The 19177-nt window shown below is 43.9% G+C and overlaps 1 protein-coding gene across 1 annotated transcript in view; it reads left to right on the top strand.

Annotated features, from left to right (window-relative positions):
- The window catches only part of MGAT5 (alpha-1,6-mannosylglycoprotein 6-beta-N-acetylglucosaminyltransferase), a 332082-nt gene that overhangs the window by 237809 nt on the left and 75096 nt on the right, over positions 1-19177 (top strand). The window contains 1 exon segment of the mRNA XM_033112421.1: positions 11927-12060. Coding sequence (XP_032968312.1) covers positions 11927-12060 — 134 coding nt within the window.

Here is a 19177-nt window from a genome sequence, read left to right as displayed (position 1 = left end):
GGTTTCCTTTACTGTTTTTGCCCCAAATCTCAGAATTTCACTGGAACATCCTCTCCGTGTATTCTGTTTACGGTTGGGTAGTTTTGTACGTGTCAGCATCCACTATTTCTGACACTTCCTGAGCGGCTTCTACAGGGAACAGCCGAGTGGTCAGTAAACACTAAGGCCCTATAATACTAGATGTATTGAGTGTGGTGGTTTTCCAAGAAGCTGGGAAGTTCAGTTGTTTCTCCGCAAGTGCAGGCTCCTCGTCCTGCTTTCATCTCTTGTCCGCGCCTAGCATGGCCTCTGAGCTGGGCACAAAGGCCTTCTTCCTGCCACAGGAGACTGCTCTGAAAGCACAGCTTAGACCAAGCTATTCCTCCTCAAATGCAGCGCCCATGGAGTCAGGTCCAAAGTTCATAACAATATTCGAGACCCTCAGCGCTTGGTGCCTCCTGCCCGCCCCCCGCACCCTATCCCTCCCTGGGTCCTGGCCCCACCAGGACCTGCCTCACCAGACAACCTGCTGTTCTCTGAAGGTGCCACCTACATTCCTCACCATTCCTGCCTCCTTCAAATCACCCTGATAGCAAAATTTTATTTTTCCTGTAAGACTCTATTTAAATGACTTCCTCCAATCTTCCAATGAAATTATAAAAAGAAACATACCCTATTACAAAAAACAAAGACAGCCTCTCCTACAAGTCTCTCGTAGCATTGTTCTTTTACACACATACATTTATTTTTATAAATGTTATTGGGGAATATTGGGGAACAGTGTGTTTCTCCAGGCCCATCAGCTCCAAGTCGTTGTCCTTCAATCTAGTGGTGGAGGGCGCAGCTCAGCTCCAAATCCAGTTGCCATTTTCAGTCTTTAGTTGTCAGGGGTTGCAGCCCACCATCCCATGCAGGAATTGAACCAGCAATCTTGTTGTTGAGAGCTCGTGCTCTAACCAACTGAGCCACCCGGCCTCCCCACACATACATTTTACGTAGATTTAACACACATTAAATGTTGTCTCTCCTTTTCTTCCACTTAATATATCATAACTTTTCAAGGTTCTGTTAAAACTCTTGCTAGCAAGTCTGTTGTGTAGTCCCATCAAGTGAGTAGCTCCTGATTTGTATTTATTTGGGGATGCTTTTGTTATTTCTTGTTGAGAATTAATTTTTGCTTTTTCTGAGCTTGCCAAGGACTTCGCTTGTCCCTGTACTTAGGCGTTATTTCAGTCGGTGGCTTTTAGTCTGCATCCTGCCTTTTCTTAATGCCCGAAGGCAATCTTTTTCTTCCCCTCAGTCCCAAACAAGGTGTGTTATATTTCAGAATGAAAGAAGTCTGTCCACACAGACAAATAAAATAGATAAGGCGTTTTCCTATCCTACTTAGAAGAGAAAACAAAACCCTCAGGTATGACTTGCATCTTGAGTTACCCCGTATTGGATAGCTCTAATTATCCACCTACATGATACCCTCTCCCAACTTCATCTGCCTTACATAAAATCAGCAGCCGTGCTAAAACATCTTATCTAATTGCTTTCTTCCTTTTGTTCCCTGGAGACTGGCTGAAAGTAAATAGCGGAGATTATCAGATTCCTTTTTCCTGGTTTCAGGCAAGTTTCATTTCAGACGTATGTTTACATCCTACCATGGAAAACTTTGAATAATGTTTGGTAGTCTGTCTGCGAACAATGTCTTCACTCACATCACTGTCATAGAACATTTTCTTATTCTGTAGCCGAGTCTGATTGTCTACGTTTGTTTTTATGTCATTAATTAACTAATATTTTTGAGCACTTGCAGTGACTTAGCTGTCATCACAATAAGAAGACACCCAAGAATTTGCCTTTGGGTGCTCACAAATCTGTAGTTATAGCCAAATCGGGGGAATACTCAACGGTTCTTGGCACATTTGGAAATTTGGAGCAAAAATGACAGACAAGTAATGAAGTTGCGTGAAGAACAGATGGAGGATTTGAGAGGTGTTAATTTAGAGCCTCCCATTTCACCTCTAATCTATCTTTTTTTTTTTTAACCTCCTCTTCCCAAATTCCCTTAAGGCTTTCTTCATAAGAGCTGAAGAAGTGACTAAGCCTGAGTTCCTTTCCTTGTTCATTGTGAGAGTGAATTGAAGACTCAGGTTGGAATATTTATTTGGTTGTTGATTTTATCAACTTGCTCAATATATGTCTCCTGACCATCTAGTGTGTGCCAGGTTCTGTGGGATGCCGAAGGGTCTGCTCTCCAGAAGCTTGCTTCTATATGGAGCAGGAAGGAAGCGCATAAAACAAAAATAAGGCTTTATCATATCTCCACTTTAGAAATTACAGACCCAGTTGGGTGGGGCAGAGAGGATCTCAACACAGAGGCAAAGCACATTTGCTTTGTTCTGTATCACTCACTTCGGGGGGGAGGGGGTGTCTGAAAGTGTTGGTTCACGGTAGGGTGAACCCCAGTTTTCAAGTTGAATGGCTTGCATCGTGGGACCACCCTCTGCCCCTGGCAAACTGGGATGGTTGGTCATCCCAGTTTATAGTGAGAAGACCTTGGAGGCTAGAGCAGAAGGTCCTGTAGAGGAGGAAGAAAGAAATGAAGACAACTGACAAAAACCTATTCCCTGGGCAAATTAATGGAAAGGAAAGCAGTGCAGGGGAGTGAATGCCTGGCTCGGGACCCTCCATCGTGGTTGCAAAATAAAGCCGTCCAGTTCTTCGGACTGTGCCTCTTTAAGCTGACAGTATTACTTGTAGGTTGTCCTCTTCTTTGAGAATTCTTGGTCAAATGTTGGAGAAAGGGTTCATCTCCTCCTTGTTAAATGGCTGCAGGTAAAAAGCGAATTGGAGCAAGTACCAATTCATCAAAATAGGATTAGGATTTGATTGGGGGGGAGGGGTGCACACGAAGGCCAAGTTATTAATTACTAACCACCAGCTTTGTGACCATACTCAACATCTGTAATCCCACTTAGTCCCCGACATTCTAGTTAAACATCCGAAGTTTAAAGTAACCCGCCCAAGATAGTGAGTGGCAAAGCTAGGATTTGAACACAGCACTGTCCCAGCCCACAGCTCATTCTTTCCCCTGTACTCATGGTTGAAAGATTGAAAGATACCTTCTCTGGCTTCATCTTCTCTTTTCTCAAAAGAATACCTTGGTGCCCCACAGCAGCCTGTAATGAGGATACCAGTTCCTGCATCTGAACTCCTGTCATGATTCTTACACCACCCGGTCCCTGCTGACCTCTGGGGTTTTCTCACCTCCTCTTGGCTGTGACATATCTTTCAGGTGCCACGTTGTCTCTGATACCCAGGCCATTTTATGTGCAACACCCTTGTCTGGGAGCCGCTGTCCTTTACGCACCCCCTGCCCTGCTCATTTTTCAGGGAGCTGTCTTGTCCCCAGGAAAGCCTTCCTTCCTTGAGCCAGGCTCTCCTGCTCTGTGGCTGTCACAGCATCCGTGGTCCAGCCCAGAGCCCACGTGGTGAACCCCACGAGCATGATCACTGCTGGGTCCTCAGTGCCTGAAGGAGTAAAGTAACACCACTGGTGATGAGTAGCTGTTGAATTCATGAATAAAGAACACATAGACCCAACTACAAAATGGAGTTAATTAAAGCGTAAGTCATGCCATGGCTTGTCACTGTAGGGAAGGAGGAGTCATTCCATTGGCCGCGAGGCCTGCTGATGTCTCACCCCACGGCCTGTGTGGCCTGATCTCTTACTACGTGTCTTCTTGCTCACCGCTCTCTAGCCTCCTTGCTGTTTCTTGGACGGGCTAGGCACAGCCCTACCCTAGGACCTTTGCATGGGTTGCTCCATCTTGTAGAACACACTTAGTGGTTCCTTAGACTTCCGTGTCTCCTTCTGCAAGTCTTTAGTTCAAATGTCACTTCAGTGAGATTATCTCTGACTCCCTTCCCCATTTTAAATGCTTTGTTTTCTCCTCCATAACTGTATTACCAGCCAGCATTTATGCTTTACTTACTTTTGTTCTTTTTTTAACTTTATTATTATTTTTTTCTATTTGAGTGTGTTTTTCCAGGACCCATCAGCTCCAAATCAAGTAGTTGTTTCAATCTAGCTGTGGAGGGCGCAACTCACAGTGGCCCATGTGGGAATCAAACCGGCAACTTGTTGTCAAGAACACTGCGCTCTAACCAACTGAGCTAACCTGCTGCCCCCACTTTGTTCATTTTTTTCCTCCCCTGGAATCTGAAGCATATCTTAGTAGGGGTATTGTCTGTTTTGTTCATTGCTGAAACTCCAACACTTAGAGTAATGCCAGCACATTGTAGGCATTCAGAAAATATTTATCGGTTAAATTAAATTGATAATAATGCCTGTTCTGTTTTTAGACCATAGGACAATGTAAGGAAGGGTAAGAAGGGTTGTACAAGTTTAAGACAGACGCTTCTTGAGGCCACTGGCCTCATGTTGTTCTCTTTGTCTTCCCGTGGAATTTATTAATATCACTATGTTTAATATTATTATGGTTGGGTTTTCGTGAGTTGCTCAAATCATACTGGTTGTTGTTGTTGTTGATAGTCTAATTCAATTTCTCCAAGGATTTGGGGCTTCTGGCCATGTTTATTTGCAGGATCAGATTGGAATAGTGGCTTGTAGACCAAAATTTTGCCTGACAAAACAGGAATTCTAGAAACTAGCTAGTTCCTTTTCATGCAAATGACAAACCTGTTGGCTTCAGCTAAGGGTCATTTGCTTCCATGCATGATTTTATTTTTAGGACCTGACAGGCAAAGGAGCTCTTTGTGATTTGAAATGCCTTTTTTGGCCTTTAACTTGGATCAGAAGGACTCTGCACTTCTGTGCAGACTAGTGAGTAATAGGATCAGCCTTGGCGATTGTTTTCTTCAGTCTGAGTCTCAGCCTTCAGGGGTGAGCTCTTAAGGGATCCATTCCTTCTAAATTCTTTGTTAATGCTTGAAAAAAGAAGGTGTGCTTTCTGTCAATGGTTCAAACACTCATCTTTTCAACTCAGCTGTTTAATAGTTTCCCTAGCCTACTTCCCAGCCTTTCCTCTCTCTCTCTCTCCTCTCTCTCTCTCTCCTCTCTCTCTCTCTCTCTCTCTCTCTCTCTCTCTCTCTCTCTCTCTCTCATCTCTCTCTCTCATCTCTCTCTCACTCTCTCTCTCTCAACTTAGTATCACCACCATTTGAAAAAAAATTAGTTTGGGTAGAATTCAAAGCATAACAGCACTCTCTGTGTACAGTTTTTAAAACAGATTACTTCATGTGTGATTTAATTTTATTTTTCAATGAAATTTTTTTCTATCATGTCAGTTTCATTCTCAGGGGAATCAGAATTAACATGAGATGGCAGGCAATATTCTTCCTCATTTTAACAAATTTTTCAGATATACAAAAAAGGTGAAAGAAATGATGTACAGTAGAAACCTACAACCTAGACTCTACAACTACCCGTTTGCTTTATTCTGTGACATTTCGATCCATATCTATCTTCTCGCTGTCCATCAATCCACCTTTTTTTATGCATAAAAAAAGATTTAATCCTTAGATGTTTCAGCATGATATCATTAACCAGAGTTCGATATTGGTCACCAAACCAATTGTGTTTGCTTCTTTTTTATCTATAACATTGAATTATTTTCTTTATTTGCTACTTGCCTCCTCAGCTGAATATCAGCTCAGTGACAGGAGCTGCATTCATGCTTGTCTAGCCACTGGTCGGTCATTCACTCCTAAGTTGTTGCCAGGCTCATAGTAATATGTGCTCAGTAAATGTGCTGATGTTGAATGGATGATGGTATTTACAAACCTATGATGTTAGAATATTGAAAGTCTGTATCACTTGTTTGTTTCCCTTTTTCCCAGCATCAACTTTGTGACCCAAATAAAAAGATACATTAATTTATCGATTCAGTAAAAATTTATTAAACACCTATAATATACCAGTCCTTATCTAGGTTCTGGGAGAGAATGATGAGCTGTCTTGGCTAATGATTAATCCCATGAAGAAATGGGCTTTGGTTTTGGAGATTTTGTGCAACGAGCGTGATGCCAGCAGTAGTGTAGGCATAGCCTGTGCTGCTTGGTAATGTAGACCTACCTACAGAGTCATCGTACCAATTAACTGAGCATTGCTCATTGACTTAATCAGTCATGCTATCAAAATATATTTGCTGAATTCCTACTATGCTCTGGGCTCTGGGAAGTCACATGGCTCAGTCTTCAAAGAACATGTAGTCCTTTAGGGGAGATGGTGATGTGTGCTGAGGGCTCTAACTCTTCATGGTCTAAGAGGAGGGGTACTTAGCACCGTCTTAGGGAGTTAGGGAATCCCATCATCTGGGAGGTGATGGCAGCTGAGATTTAAACGGGGGGAGAATGATAGAGGTACCGGACATATGTCTGCTTGAGGAGATGGAAAAACATGGCATTAAAAACCCCAAATAGGTCATCAGACCACAAAGGTATCAGTGTGTGGAAGACCTGAAATGATGCTGGAATGATAAGTATGCTGGCCCCTGCTTCCTCCTGAAGGAGGTGAAGCTTTTCAGCAGGAAACTGTCAATGGTCATGTCTTTGTTTCAAAGGATACCTTGTGGAGCAACGAAGGATAGATTGAAGGTAGAGAGGAGAGTGAGGGAAGAAGGGGCAAGGCTGAAGGTACTGAGACCCTTGGAAATGTACTGCCGAGTTTACGAGGGTGTGATGATCTATGACATCCATTGATATACCGTGTTTCCCTGGAAATAAGACCTAGCCGGACAATCAGCTCTAATGCATCTTTTGGAGCAAAAATTAATATGAGCCAGTCGCATTTTACTATAACATCAGACTAGGTATAATATAACAATATAATATAATACAGTATAGTATGATATGATATATGATATCATACAATATAATATGTATTATATTATATAATATAATGGTATATATTATATAATGTTATATGATATATAGTATAATATTATATAATGTAATATAATACCACGTCTTATATTCATTTTTGCTCCAAAAGACGCATTAGAGCTGATTGTCCTGCCAGGTCTTATTTTTGGGGAAACACGGTAGGTAGTCAGGAATTGGAAACATCCTAAATGGCTTGTGTTAGGGATGATGAGGCAGGATTTCTGTCATACTGACTTGGTCACAGGGATTATTGGCTCTTGTCATCGGGAATTCTTAAATTCAGCTTTAGGCAGAGCTGGATCAGGACTTGGAGGGTATCTTATCTTTACTTTCTTCATATCTTGGCCTTGCATTTCTCTGGATTGGCATTATTCTCAGGCAGGCCCTCCGCACATGGACACACAGGTGACATCTGCAGCTCTTGATGTCCACCCTGCCAGCTTGGTGACTGTAGCAGGAAGATATTAACTTCAAAAGGACTTCTGACTAGTCCTAGGCTAACTGATTGGCAAGACTTGGATCATAAACCCATCTTTCACCTGAGCCTTGGTCAGGTAGTGTCCCCTGAATTTTGTGCCCATCCTTGGAAGCATGGGGAGTGCGTTGGACAGTTGTCCGGGGGACAGGACTGGCATCAGTCCAACCACCTGAAAGGAACCGATTGAGTGGCCTGGGAGGAAGGGCGGTTACTTCCACAAAATAATGCTGGCAGCCCAGAATGGGGCATTCCGGCTGATGGAAGGAGCTCAGGCACTGAAGTATTGTTCTGCTTTAACAAGCAGTTATGAACTGTGGTGATTAACCCAGAGAGATACCTGTGGCACATTGTGTAAGTGAACAAAGTTCCCCAAAGAGTAGGTATTGTAGGATCCAATTTTGTTTGAGGATAAAAAAGATCCATAAATCTAGGGGGAAACAAAAAAACCCATTAATAGTGGTTATTTCTAAATGGTGAAATGACGGATGACATCATTATTTTCCTTATATCTTGCTCTGTTCTCTGAGAAAAGTTTAAAAGATCACCAAGGATCTTTTTCTATTATAATCAGGAAATAAAAAAACAGCAACAAAAATACCCTATTTCTATTTAGGGAAAGAAAATGTGTCTATTGCAGAAGTCTTGATAAGAATTGATGAAGCCAGAACTAAGAAAGGTGAAGAGAGGAGGGAAGGAGTTGAGGTATTTTGAGAAGCTGACAGCCTCAGGACGTGGTGATTGACAAGCTGAGGGAGAAGCCCAGGCTGGCTCTGGGGTTTCTGCCCTTTGGTGATGTGGTGGCAGTGGGGACCAACACTATAGGGCCCAGCTGTAGTTAAACGCCAGCAGACAACCTGTTAAAACAAATATTTGCACTTAGAGATGCTTAGAACTTAGTGGTAGAAAAACAGACCTCAGAGGTTTATGCAATTGAAAGAAGGGTCTATTTGACTGAAGAAAAATTTTGAATTACATTTTAAAAGAGGATCTTTTTACTGCTGGGTACATATAATGTATACCTCATTTGTTAAGTAGTTGGTAAACTCTGTGAGGGCCGAAACTCATCTTTATGTTGTACTCCCTCAATACCTAGCATGTAACCTGGTATGTAGCGTGCTCTAAACTGTTTGTCACTGAATTATTCAAGCTAAACTGTTCTTAAAAGAAGTCCTTGCTGTAATCTGCTGAGGAAGCTCATCCTCTGATTTGTAGTCATTTGTAAATAAGCACTTCCAAAGTGCTTAATATAATGCTTTCCTTTTAATAAAAGTATTTGTCCTACATTATTTTAAGACCATTGTTAATGTTTAGCAAATCCCCTCCAGTTTGTAGCATGTAAAAAAAAATCAGCTTGGTCTCCCACATGCATATAGCATAAGTTGTTCAAGAAACTGAGGTAATACTGTATATATATATATATTTTTTTTTCTTTTTTTCCACTCCCCGCCCCGGGTCTTTCATGTGTATTTTGGTCTACCTTACAACGTTTCCTTCTGAAGTATGTTTACTAGTATAGTTCACAGAGCCCAGAAAATAAATTATTTGGACTATGAGGCTGTATATTCGAAGTGCTTTTAGGAGCGTGGGCTCTGGAACCAGCTGTTCTATCTCTGAATCCTAATGCTGTAGCGTGTAGACATGGGTAGTTTAAGTAACTCTGTGTGTGTGTGTGTGTGTGTGTGTGTGTGTGTGTGTGTGTGTTTTCATCCATGCAAACGTTATTAATATGAGGTTGTCATGAAGATAAAAATGAAACATTCACTGTAAACCACTTAGCACAGAACTCAGCACATAGTCAGAACTGACATATCAGCCATTTTTTAAAGACACATTTGTTTATCTCTTGGGACGAAGTGATTTCCAAAAGTACAGGATTTCCTGTGTCCCATTGTGATGGATTTCTTTGATTTGCCTTGAAATGTAAATATCTTCTCTTTGAAACCCTTCTGACAGGACACCCCTAATGTCTGTGTTCCCCATCTTAAGGCGGAGCAAAAGACAAAGCCTGGTGTAAAGGTAGTAGGTCTCCCCAGAAAGGTCATTTCAGATAGCATCAGCCTGTACTTGTGGATTTTGGTTTATCATAATTTTAGGATGTCGCCAAGCAGGTACACAGCTGCAGGCCGGCTCCTTGGAAGTAAACACAGGTCTTCCAAATCAGCTGTTGGGTGAGTCGCAGCTGAGCAACCCCTCTGTTGCCAACACTGAGTGTCCCATGACAGGTTTCAGCATTACCAGAAGAAACCTGGAGGGTCTGACCAGTGCTCATGAAATATGGCGCTGTCAGTAGTTAGCACTGCCAGTATTTCTCCTTCAGGCTCATCTGAGGCCCTTCCACTGCACTTGCAGGTTGTCAAGTCTCAAGTTAACATCTCCAGACGAGAGAGAGGAGTTGAAGTAAAGTGTTCGGATGAAAACTTAGATAGAGGTAGAGCTTGTATGCGTAATTCATTCTTCCTACAGTGTGCAAGTTGACTGAATACCAAATTATAGTTATAGTGCAACAGAAGCCTGCCACTTCTCACAAGTGTTTGAAAATATTTTTCATTCCCCCTCCTCACTATTCAAACTATAAACTATGTGAATCTTTGACACACACAAAAATATATACATATATAAGTGTTTTTTCTTTTTTGAGTTTGATGATTATTTTATTTTCGACTACACCTGAGTGTATTATAACATGAAATAATACCTATTAAGTGTTATAGATGCTAGATTATTTCTTTTTAAGTGCCTACATAGGGACTAGATCACTGAATTGCAGAGACAGATATCGAAACATGAAGCTTGAGTCACCACATAAATTATCTGAAAATAAAAAACACGATCTCAAAAGTGTCAGATCCTATTTCAAAATTTTTACAATAAATCAACCCTTACAAAGAAATACTTAAAGCTGCGTTGTTGACACGTAGCATGCAGGTAGACCCCCGCCCCACCCTTATGCTTTCAAGTCCCCTCCCCCAGCCCAACTCCTCAGAAATTTTTTTTTTAAAAAAAGCAAGGATTGCCTCTCGTTGGCAGTAGAATTTATTCAGTAATTTACTTTCCAGCCAAGTGCAGCCAGTGCCATTGCCTCTGGGCACTTGTTCAAAAATGTAGAAATGAAATAACAGATTGACGAGACCTAACACAAGTCCCCAGTCACAACCCTATTATCTCCTCGTTCTGTCACTCCCATTCGGCGAAAGCCTGGGAGACTGGATGGTGATAACACAGTGTTTATGCAGCTCGTTCATCTCCACAGTGCAGGGCTTTCCGCCAGTGTCCCCTCCTTCGTCTTCACTCGGGGTGTTGGAGAGCAGGGGCTGGGGTTTCAGGTTCCTGGGCCTTTGCTGCAGGCCCGCCCCTGCCGATCGCAAAGGGCTTCTGCGCTGGCTTCTTGCCTGGAAAGGGCGTCGGAGTCCTGAGAAAACCAGAACCACACAAAGGGGCCAATTCCCTTCGTTTGTTGACCACCCACCTGTGAATGAATATGGTTGTGTTGAATGAATATGCACTGTGTGGATTTTACTGAATGTCAAGTAGCTCTCCATTTAAACTATTTATAGCTGTTCTGTTTAGGTCAGAGTCAAGCCGAGCAGTTGCTTCTTTTAATATTGTGGGGGCATCTGCAGGGTCATAGTCTAAAAACCGGATTTCTCTGGACAGAATGAATGGGTAGGAGAGGGGGGTCTCTGTTTCATCAAGAGAGAATTGTTTTCTGATTGTTGCCTTCTGGTGAAATGTCTTTTAAAATTATAGGCACAAGAGACAAATGTTTGAGGAGGGTATGGGGCTGCTTTCCCCCTTGGTCAAATGTTAACACAGAGAAGTGTTAGAACTCAGACGATGAGATACAGAGAAAAATAAATGCCTTTTCTTTTCCCGAGTAGTTTACACTGTAGACCGGACACGGTTCTTTGCAGTAGATGGCTTTTTGGGGCGGGTTACATCCCAGTAAACTCCATGTTTCATTCTTACGTCGTTTCATCCATCCGTTCGATATAGCCAGCCCCATAACTGCGTCTTCCAGTAGTAATGCTTAGAAGAGGTGCACGGTTGGGGTGATGTTGCTCGGTTTTGCCTCCAAGTCCCCTTTTACCCACTGCGGGGGGCGGGGGGGTGACTATAGCTGGAATCAGATCAGATTCTGTGGGGCTCACCGACAGCAACCCCACCCCTACTGAGGATCATTGATTCAGCCCTGCTCTCTACAGATTGGTTATTGGTAGGTAAAACCCAGAGGAGGGCATTCCTGTCGGGAGACAAGTCGTCTTGTTCTGAAGAAGGAGGCGAGCACACAGCAGAATGCTTTTTAGACAGATGTGTTTTCCACTTAAAAAAAAAAAAAAGTAGGATTTGGCTCAGGATTCGGTTCAGGTTAATCCATCCTGAAGAGAATTATTCCATTGTGAAGGTTTTGCTGGGCATATGTGGGAGCAGGCAATCCCTCACCCTTCCCAGGTAGGAAAGCACAGGGTAACATGAAAACATCTCATTATGTGCGAGATGGCGTGTAATAACCTGGTACTTGTCTCTTCTTGCTGATGAAATCCTAACTGCCCTGTCCTTTCCTTTCCACCTCAGCTCACACCCCAGACAACAGCTTCCTGGGGTTTGTTGTGGAGCAGCACCTGAACTCCAGCGACATCCATCACATTAACGAAATCAAAAGGCAGAACCAGTCCCTTGTGTATGGCAAAGTGGACAGCTTCTGGAAGGTGAGTCAGTCTGTGTGCCTGCCTCTCTCTCTCTCTCTCTCTCTCTCTCTCTCTCTCTCTGAAAAGACGCTTGTTAGATAATTTAATTTAACTTTGATTCAGGGAGTAATCACGCCAAGTACCCAGAGCTTAATAGGATCTGCTTAGAAGTAAACAAGAATATGTGAGTGTTTGGTTGCTCAGCATTTGGGTATCTAATAAAGGCTGTACCTGCTCATCCGTACAGTGGCTGCCCAACAAAGCCCTTCACTCTTTGCATGTTGGAAGTAACACATTACAGCAGCTTCTTCCACATCCTGTCCTTACCCCCGAATGCCCGGTTTCTGTAAGGGCCGGACATCTTTCTGGAACAAGGCACTGCACAGAGAGACCCTTTGCCAAGTGGCTCTTTCCCTCTGCCTCCTGGGAAATGGGGGATGAGGAGAGGCAGCTGCCTTTGTCTGGGGAGTGCAATGGCCTTCGCATCCTCTTGGCTGTAGTCAGTATTCACAGTGGTCAGCACCCAACTAACCAGGAAGGGGAAATGCCTGCCGGGCTGGCTGCGGGCAGTTTGCTCGGGAGATCTTGGACAAAACAACATTCTTGGCCACAGACAGGCCCGTTTTTCAAAAGCGTTGGAATGTTGGGTTGCTAGAAGAACCAACACCCCTAAAGGGCCCCTTGGTCCTCCTGGATGATGTCCAGAGCACATCTGGGGGCAGGCAAAACAGAGGAGCCGATTGGGGGGTGACCTGCGGGCACGACTTGCAAATCTTTCTATGTGGGAAGTATGCAACCATCGTAATCATTTCTGAGGACATGTTTGTGTAGGCCAGAACAGACTCCAAGAGTTCAAAACACGCCTCTTTCTAAACATAAAATTTCATCACTTTCTGGAATGGTCAGGACCTGTGGTCTCATGTTACCAAGTCTCCCTTATTGAGGAAGTTAGAAATCGGCCCAGTGAGGGAGCGCATGTGACGTACGGGATAAGAATTCCCTGCTAGTGGTTTCCTGGCCCCATGTTCAAAAAAAGGAAAAGCAGTGCTTCCCTCTCATCAGTTCTAAAATGCTAACTATGCCCAGAAACAATGAAATCAGCCTGTTTCCAGGGAAGCTGATCAAATGCCAGATAACTGTCTTTGCTATAAACAGCTAGAATTCCATCTTCCTTGAGAACAGTGGTTCTCAACTGGGGGCAGTTTCACTCCCCCAGGGGACATGTGGCATTGTCTGGAGACAATTGTGGTTGTCATGCTGCTAGCATCTAGTGGGCGGTGGAGGTGGGATGGTGCTAAACATTGAACAGTGCACAGGACAGCCCCATGACAAAGAATTATCTGGCGCCAAATATCAGTAGTGCTGAGACTGACGAACCTGAGCTGGCAAATAAGGTTTACTTCCTACCCATATTATTCCACACTTGCTCCTCTCAAGTAAAATAAAGTCAGTCTAGGTTATACATGGTTATTTAAGATGTTCTCATGAATTGATACATCTTTGTATCAGAATGTGACAGAGCATTTTTCAAACGACTTTTAGCCCAACTTGGGTTAAAAGGACATGTTGGGTGTTCTCATTCTCAGCTCAATTGTAAAATGAATGGCTCGTGGCACTGGTTTTAAGAAGACATGGGCTCTTAAAGGGTAACTGCCTCTGCCCTCCACATGTGCTCACAGCAAATTGTTTGCATATCTCTATGGACTTGATCTTGAAATGATACCATGTCTGTTTTGGAACCAAGTGCAGCTTCTAGGTGCCTCTGGCAGCTTTTTCAGTTTTCCTAGAAAAACAAAACAATGAATTGGTTCTGAAAGTTTTTGGTCACCTTTTTTTTTTTTTTTTTTTTTTTTTGGATAAAATAGTGCCGCCACTAAAAAGATGATTTCTGGACGCCAGTCAGAATCCCAACAGTGTTAACCATGTGATTTGGGGTGTGATTTGGAAATTCTTCTGAAATTCCGCAAATGACCCAACCTTTCAAGTGCTGTGCGTTGCCCGACTGGTACAGAAAACTGAGTGGCAGTCTGTCTACACTAGTCTTGTCTGAATACCAAAAATCTGGGCTGTTATTTCAATCTTATTACATCAGCATTACCCAGCATTCTTGGATGAAAAAGGCACGAAACGATGAAAAGTACTATAAAGTTTTCACATAAATTCAGGACATCTTCTCAGACTTTGGAACATAGCACAGGATGTGAGACTTCAGCTTCTTTTTCCAAAATGTCCTCAGCCCATGGTATCTAGTAAATGTGCACAGAAAACAGATGCGCCTTTTAAGTGTGATGTTACTGCATCCAAATTCCCAGAGCTGTATTCGACACCGACGTAGGCTAGCAGGAAGTTTTGGCAGTTGTTTTTCCCATCCCTTGTCCCGTTTGCTCCCCAGACAGATAGATAGATATAACCCGTGCAGCTTGGGAAGAGAGCACAGGTAGCTGCTGGAGTTCCCAGATGCTTTCTTTTTCCAGATCCTTTTGCTTTTTTATTACACTCTGCTCCCTTGCAGTATCCTGAGTGGTTTCTGTTCCTTATAGTCATGTGAAGGATATCTACTAAAATATATAGGTCTTCCCTGCATTCCAAATACCTAGCAAGAAACAGTCTTTTAAATATAGAGGCTAAGGAGGAACAGGCTACCTCCTTGCCCCCCGCCATCAGCCCCCAGTTCGTGGCTGAGGTACCCTGTGATCTTGTCCTGATGTGACACATGGTGAGTGAGAATGAGGGGACCTTGCTGTCTGTCTCCAGAATCCCAGACACTCCGGAAGCCTCTCTCTGCTCAAGACCCTTAGCATCCGTGAGATGGCCTGCAGCCCAATGCCACGCACAGATTTCTTTCTCATCCCAAGAACCCACTATTCTAGGCGCTTACCTTCTACCTCTGGGCCAGGCTGATCATTGGCGTCGGCTAACACATGTGCGGGGTAGAAGAGAACTCTGTCTTGCGTGGCCAAATGCAAGGTCCTTCAACATCAGGGAATGAAAAATCACTGAATTTTGTCAAAATACAAGATTGTGAAAATTGTGGAAATTAAGAGTAGTTGAAGTCTTGCTTAACTGTGTTATTTATTTCCATGTTTGTTTAAAACCAGTATCCTGAGCCTAACTGAATCTTCTGTTGAGGGTGCAGGGTCAGCATTTTACATATTCACCATCCCACCAGGATGTCCTAATTACTTACCGCACAGGAGTATTGCTAAGGTAAACGCCCTGAAGGCCTGGCGTTGAGCACCTCAGGGAATAAGCATAGCCTGGGAACCTCAAGCTGGGGTTCCGATGTGGTCCTGCAACTCACCAGCCTGTGACGCAGTTAACTGTGTTGAGCCCTAGGCTCCTGACTTGTGAAATGGGAGCAGTAACAACTAGCACAGAGCCTCCGTGTGTGCGGATTCCTTGGGTCTCGTTCAAATGCTGATTCTGATTCAAGCCTTCTGGGGTGGGGCCAAGACCTTGCAGCTCTCACAGGCACCCAGGTGATGCGCATGTGCTCCTTGTTACAAGGCCCTGGGGTGTTTAGGATGGTGTAGAGTGCTTGGCACAGCGTTGCGGCACAATCAGTGAATAAGAAATTCCTTTTCCTGTACTTTTGCCTTCCTGCTACTCTTGTCACTCTGCCAGCTATCATGTTACATGTTTCTTTTTGCTACTGTTAGTGCCTGATTCCAGACACACACACACACACACACACACACACACACACACACACAGACACACACAATATCTCACTTCCTACTAAGCTCATTTGCAAACCTTGCTACTTCTAGGCTCTGGTGCCCAGCCTTAGTTTGGGGAAAACCTATAGTAATCAACGGACTCTGGGAGCACGTGAGAAGTGCAGTGTCTTCTCGTCATCTGCTGTCCTGATTTGTTCAGTTGGTACTTCCTGGGCCGTATGTGTAGTGGTCAAGAACACAGACTCAGAGCCAGGTAGCCGGGTTCAAATCCTGCCTCTGCCACCAGTCGCCTGATCTTAGGCAAGTTACTTCACTTGGCCTCGTTTTTCATGGAGGTGATAATAGGGGTTCTGTAGAGATTATATGAGTTAATATACACAAAGTGCTTAGAGCAGGCCCTCACACACAGTAAGTCTGAATGAATGTTTGGTGCTATTATTAATATCATTAGTCGGGCCAGATGGGAAACAGTGAGAACTGACGGAGAGAGCCTGTGAGGAACGGGCAAATACAAGCCAGCCCAAAGATATTCAGATTCCATTTTCTAAACTGTGTCAGCGGTTGGCAAACTCTGGCCCTCAAGCCAGATCTAGCCTGCTGTCTGTTTTTGTAAATAAAGTTTTATTGGAACACAGCTACATTTGTTCATTGTCTGTGACTGCTTTTGCACTAAAATGGCAGCGTTGAATAGTTGTGACAGACTGTCTGACTGGCAAAGCCTGAAACATTTATTATCTGAATTTTTATAGAATAAGACCCCTGAACTACACCAAGTCTCAGATAAACCCAGTCTGTCTTGTAGGACACATTTGGCCAACAGCCCCTGGCACGGATCAGAGGTTTTTTTAGCTTGTTTTGAAGTTCTTGATTACGCTCTGTATGATTGAGGCTGATGGATAAGCCGTACATGGAAACATGAAGTGTGATTTTGCTAAAATCTCTAAAAACAAAGCCCCAGGCCCTGAGCCTGGCCTCTCTTAGTAAGCATTAAGCAAAGCTACTGCTTATTCAATAACTAACACATTGATAATAAATGAAGGCCTTATGTTAGTGTGTTTACACTTCTCTGAACCTCCACAGCTATCCCTGAAGGAGGTGCACGCGCATTCCTTCTGAGGAAGCGAGGGCAGCTGTTATCCTCCTTCGCCATCCTGGTGTATAGATGAGCTGACCCAAGGAGATGGAGTGACTTGGCCAACGTCCTCACAGCACGTGACATGGCAAGTCCAGACACAGGATCAGGGTTCTGATGTCCCTTCTTGGACTCTTGTCTCCCGGCTACCACTTGCTTGGGGAGCTGTTCCTCTGCCCCATCCTGGAGGGTGAGTCCGTGTTTAGAGCAGCATTCCAAAGCCAGGAAGCGAGGTCTACATGCGTGACCTCCGTGTGCGGCAGGGGCCCTGGGCAAACGTTGGTATAACAGGTAAAAAAGCGTTGCCCCTGGCTGCTGCTCATCACACAAGTAGGGAAGTCAGCAACAGCCTTGCAGCCAGTTCTGCAAAGAGTAAATAGGCCTGATTTGAGCAATTCAAATTGTTCCAGGCGTCAGACTCCAAGGGCCTGGCTTGCCCCAGCCCTAGCCTGCCTGGCGGCAACTGCAGTCAGCCAGTGTCAACTGAATTTGGAAGGTTCCGTTTTATCTAGACATCAAAGACTGTGTGGCTTTGAAGCATCCCCTAAAATGACTTGTAGTCCCATACCCACAGACTTAAAAAGTCGGGCAGCCGGCCTTCCAGAAATGTGATGCAATCTTGCCCTTCTCTCCATCCCTAATTTCCTGCCCTTCTTAATCCATTCTCCACACAGAAGCAACAAGAGAGATATTTTTTAAAATGTAAATTGGATCGTGTTACTCCTTTTCTCAAAACCCCCCAATGTCTTCATTTTGAACTTAACAGCACGGTGCATTTATGATGAAATCCGGTCTCAGTAGGGTGGCGTAATGAGGTTGGCTGTGAGCAAGCCACATCTGCTCTGAACCCACCTGGGCTCTGGCTACCCAGGGTCCCACGTGCCACTCCCTCCACCCAGGGGCTCGGCCAGTCCTCTGTAACTGCTGCTACCCGCCCAGCCTTGCTCCAACCCTAGCCTCCTAGGGCCACCCGCTCCCACACGTGTGCCTTCAACCAGTTGTCACCCCTCCTGTTCTCTATCACAGCACCCTCTTTCTTCCTTTTATGTAATTTTAAACATTTTATGATCACTTCTTTTTTTTTTTGGCAGTCTTAATTACTAGACTGTGAGCTCTTGGATGGCTTGTATTCCCATAAAGACTAAAATATTTGCTATCTGTCCCTTTACAGAAAAAGTTTGCTAACCCCTGGGTGAGATCAATAATTATTCACCTCCATTCTTTGGAGCCCTGGCCAGGACCCAGCTACAATGGGAAGTCGGGGGCGGCCACCCAGTATGGGTCCCACCGACCATAGCGACTGATCGATCTGTGGTATAGGTTTGGATGTCCAGTCAGAGTTCACTGGGGAAAGTGTTCAACTTCTTTAAACAACCAGAAATAAATCTTGAATATTTCTAGCCTAGGTGATCTCTGAGTCCAAGACAGACTCCCATTCGAAAATCTATGTAATTATCTAGCCCACTAATTTGGTTGACTTGGGCTTAGTTTAAATTAATGTAAAATTGGAAATGGGAGTAGTTTGGAGAAATGCCATTTTATTTCGCAATAGGAATTAACTGGTCTCTTAGTTACATATTGTTTTAATGCACCACCAAAGACCTTTGTAATTAAAGAATGTACTGAAATCCTTGAAAAGAACACCTTTTTCTAAGTAGGTTAAATCTTGTCGTCCTGTTTGTGCTTTAATCTACTCGGCCAGACTTTTCTTCCCAGCTAATGTAGAGATCAACCAGATAAATTTAAATCTACCTTCAGTCAAATTGGCTTACATTCTGAAATAACAAAATTGGAATCAGTTTTGTTGAATTTGCTGGAAAATCTAATGTGATTCCGCTCTTGGTTCTGGTTCCAACCAAGAGAGCATTCCAAATCTCTCCCCCAGTTTATTCCCCTTGGGGAAAAGGTCCATCAGAAAAGAGCTTGCCACTGTCCCTTGAGACCACACCTGCCAGAGGCAGAGAACACTTGGCTTTTCCTCAGGGAGTTAGGTGTGTGTGCCAGGAGACGAAGCCCCTCCAGGGCACAGGCACTAAGCTTCAGTCACCTGGGCATGTCTTTGTGCCTGGCTCAGTTCCTGGCACCTCATAAAGTGCAGTCACATTGTGGAACCTTTCCCCCAAATTCAGGTGCAAGTTGGGTTGGGGAGCAGAGAAGAGAAACCAAATGCAAAGAGGAGCATCAGAAGTGAATCGCTAGCTTTTAAGGTTCCAAGGACTACAGTCCAGGGGACCTGAGGATTTTTCAAAAATAGTGTTGGTTGCATATTGACTGTAATCTTACCTCAGTGGCATTCGTCGTAGGCACATCAGTGTTTGATGAGCAA

The sequence above is a fragment of the Rhinolophus ferrumequinum genome, chromosome 8 (assembly GCF_004115265.2).
Source record: "Rhinolophus ferrumequinum isolate MPI-CBG mRhiFer1 chromosome 8, mRhiFer1_v1.p, whole genome shotgun sequence".
Lineage (NCBI taxonomy): Eukaryota > Metazoa > Chordata > Mammalia > Chiroptera > Rhinolophidae > Rhinolophus > Rhinolophus ferrumequinum.
Note: the sequence above shows the minus strand (reverse complement) of the source record. Positions and strands in the feature narration are given on the sequence as shown.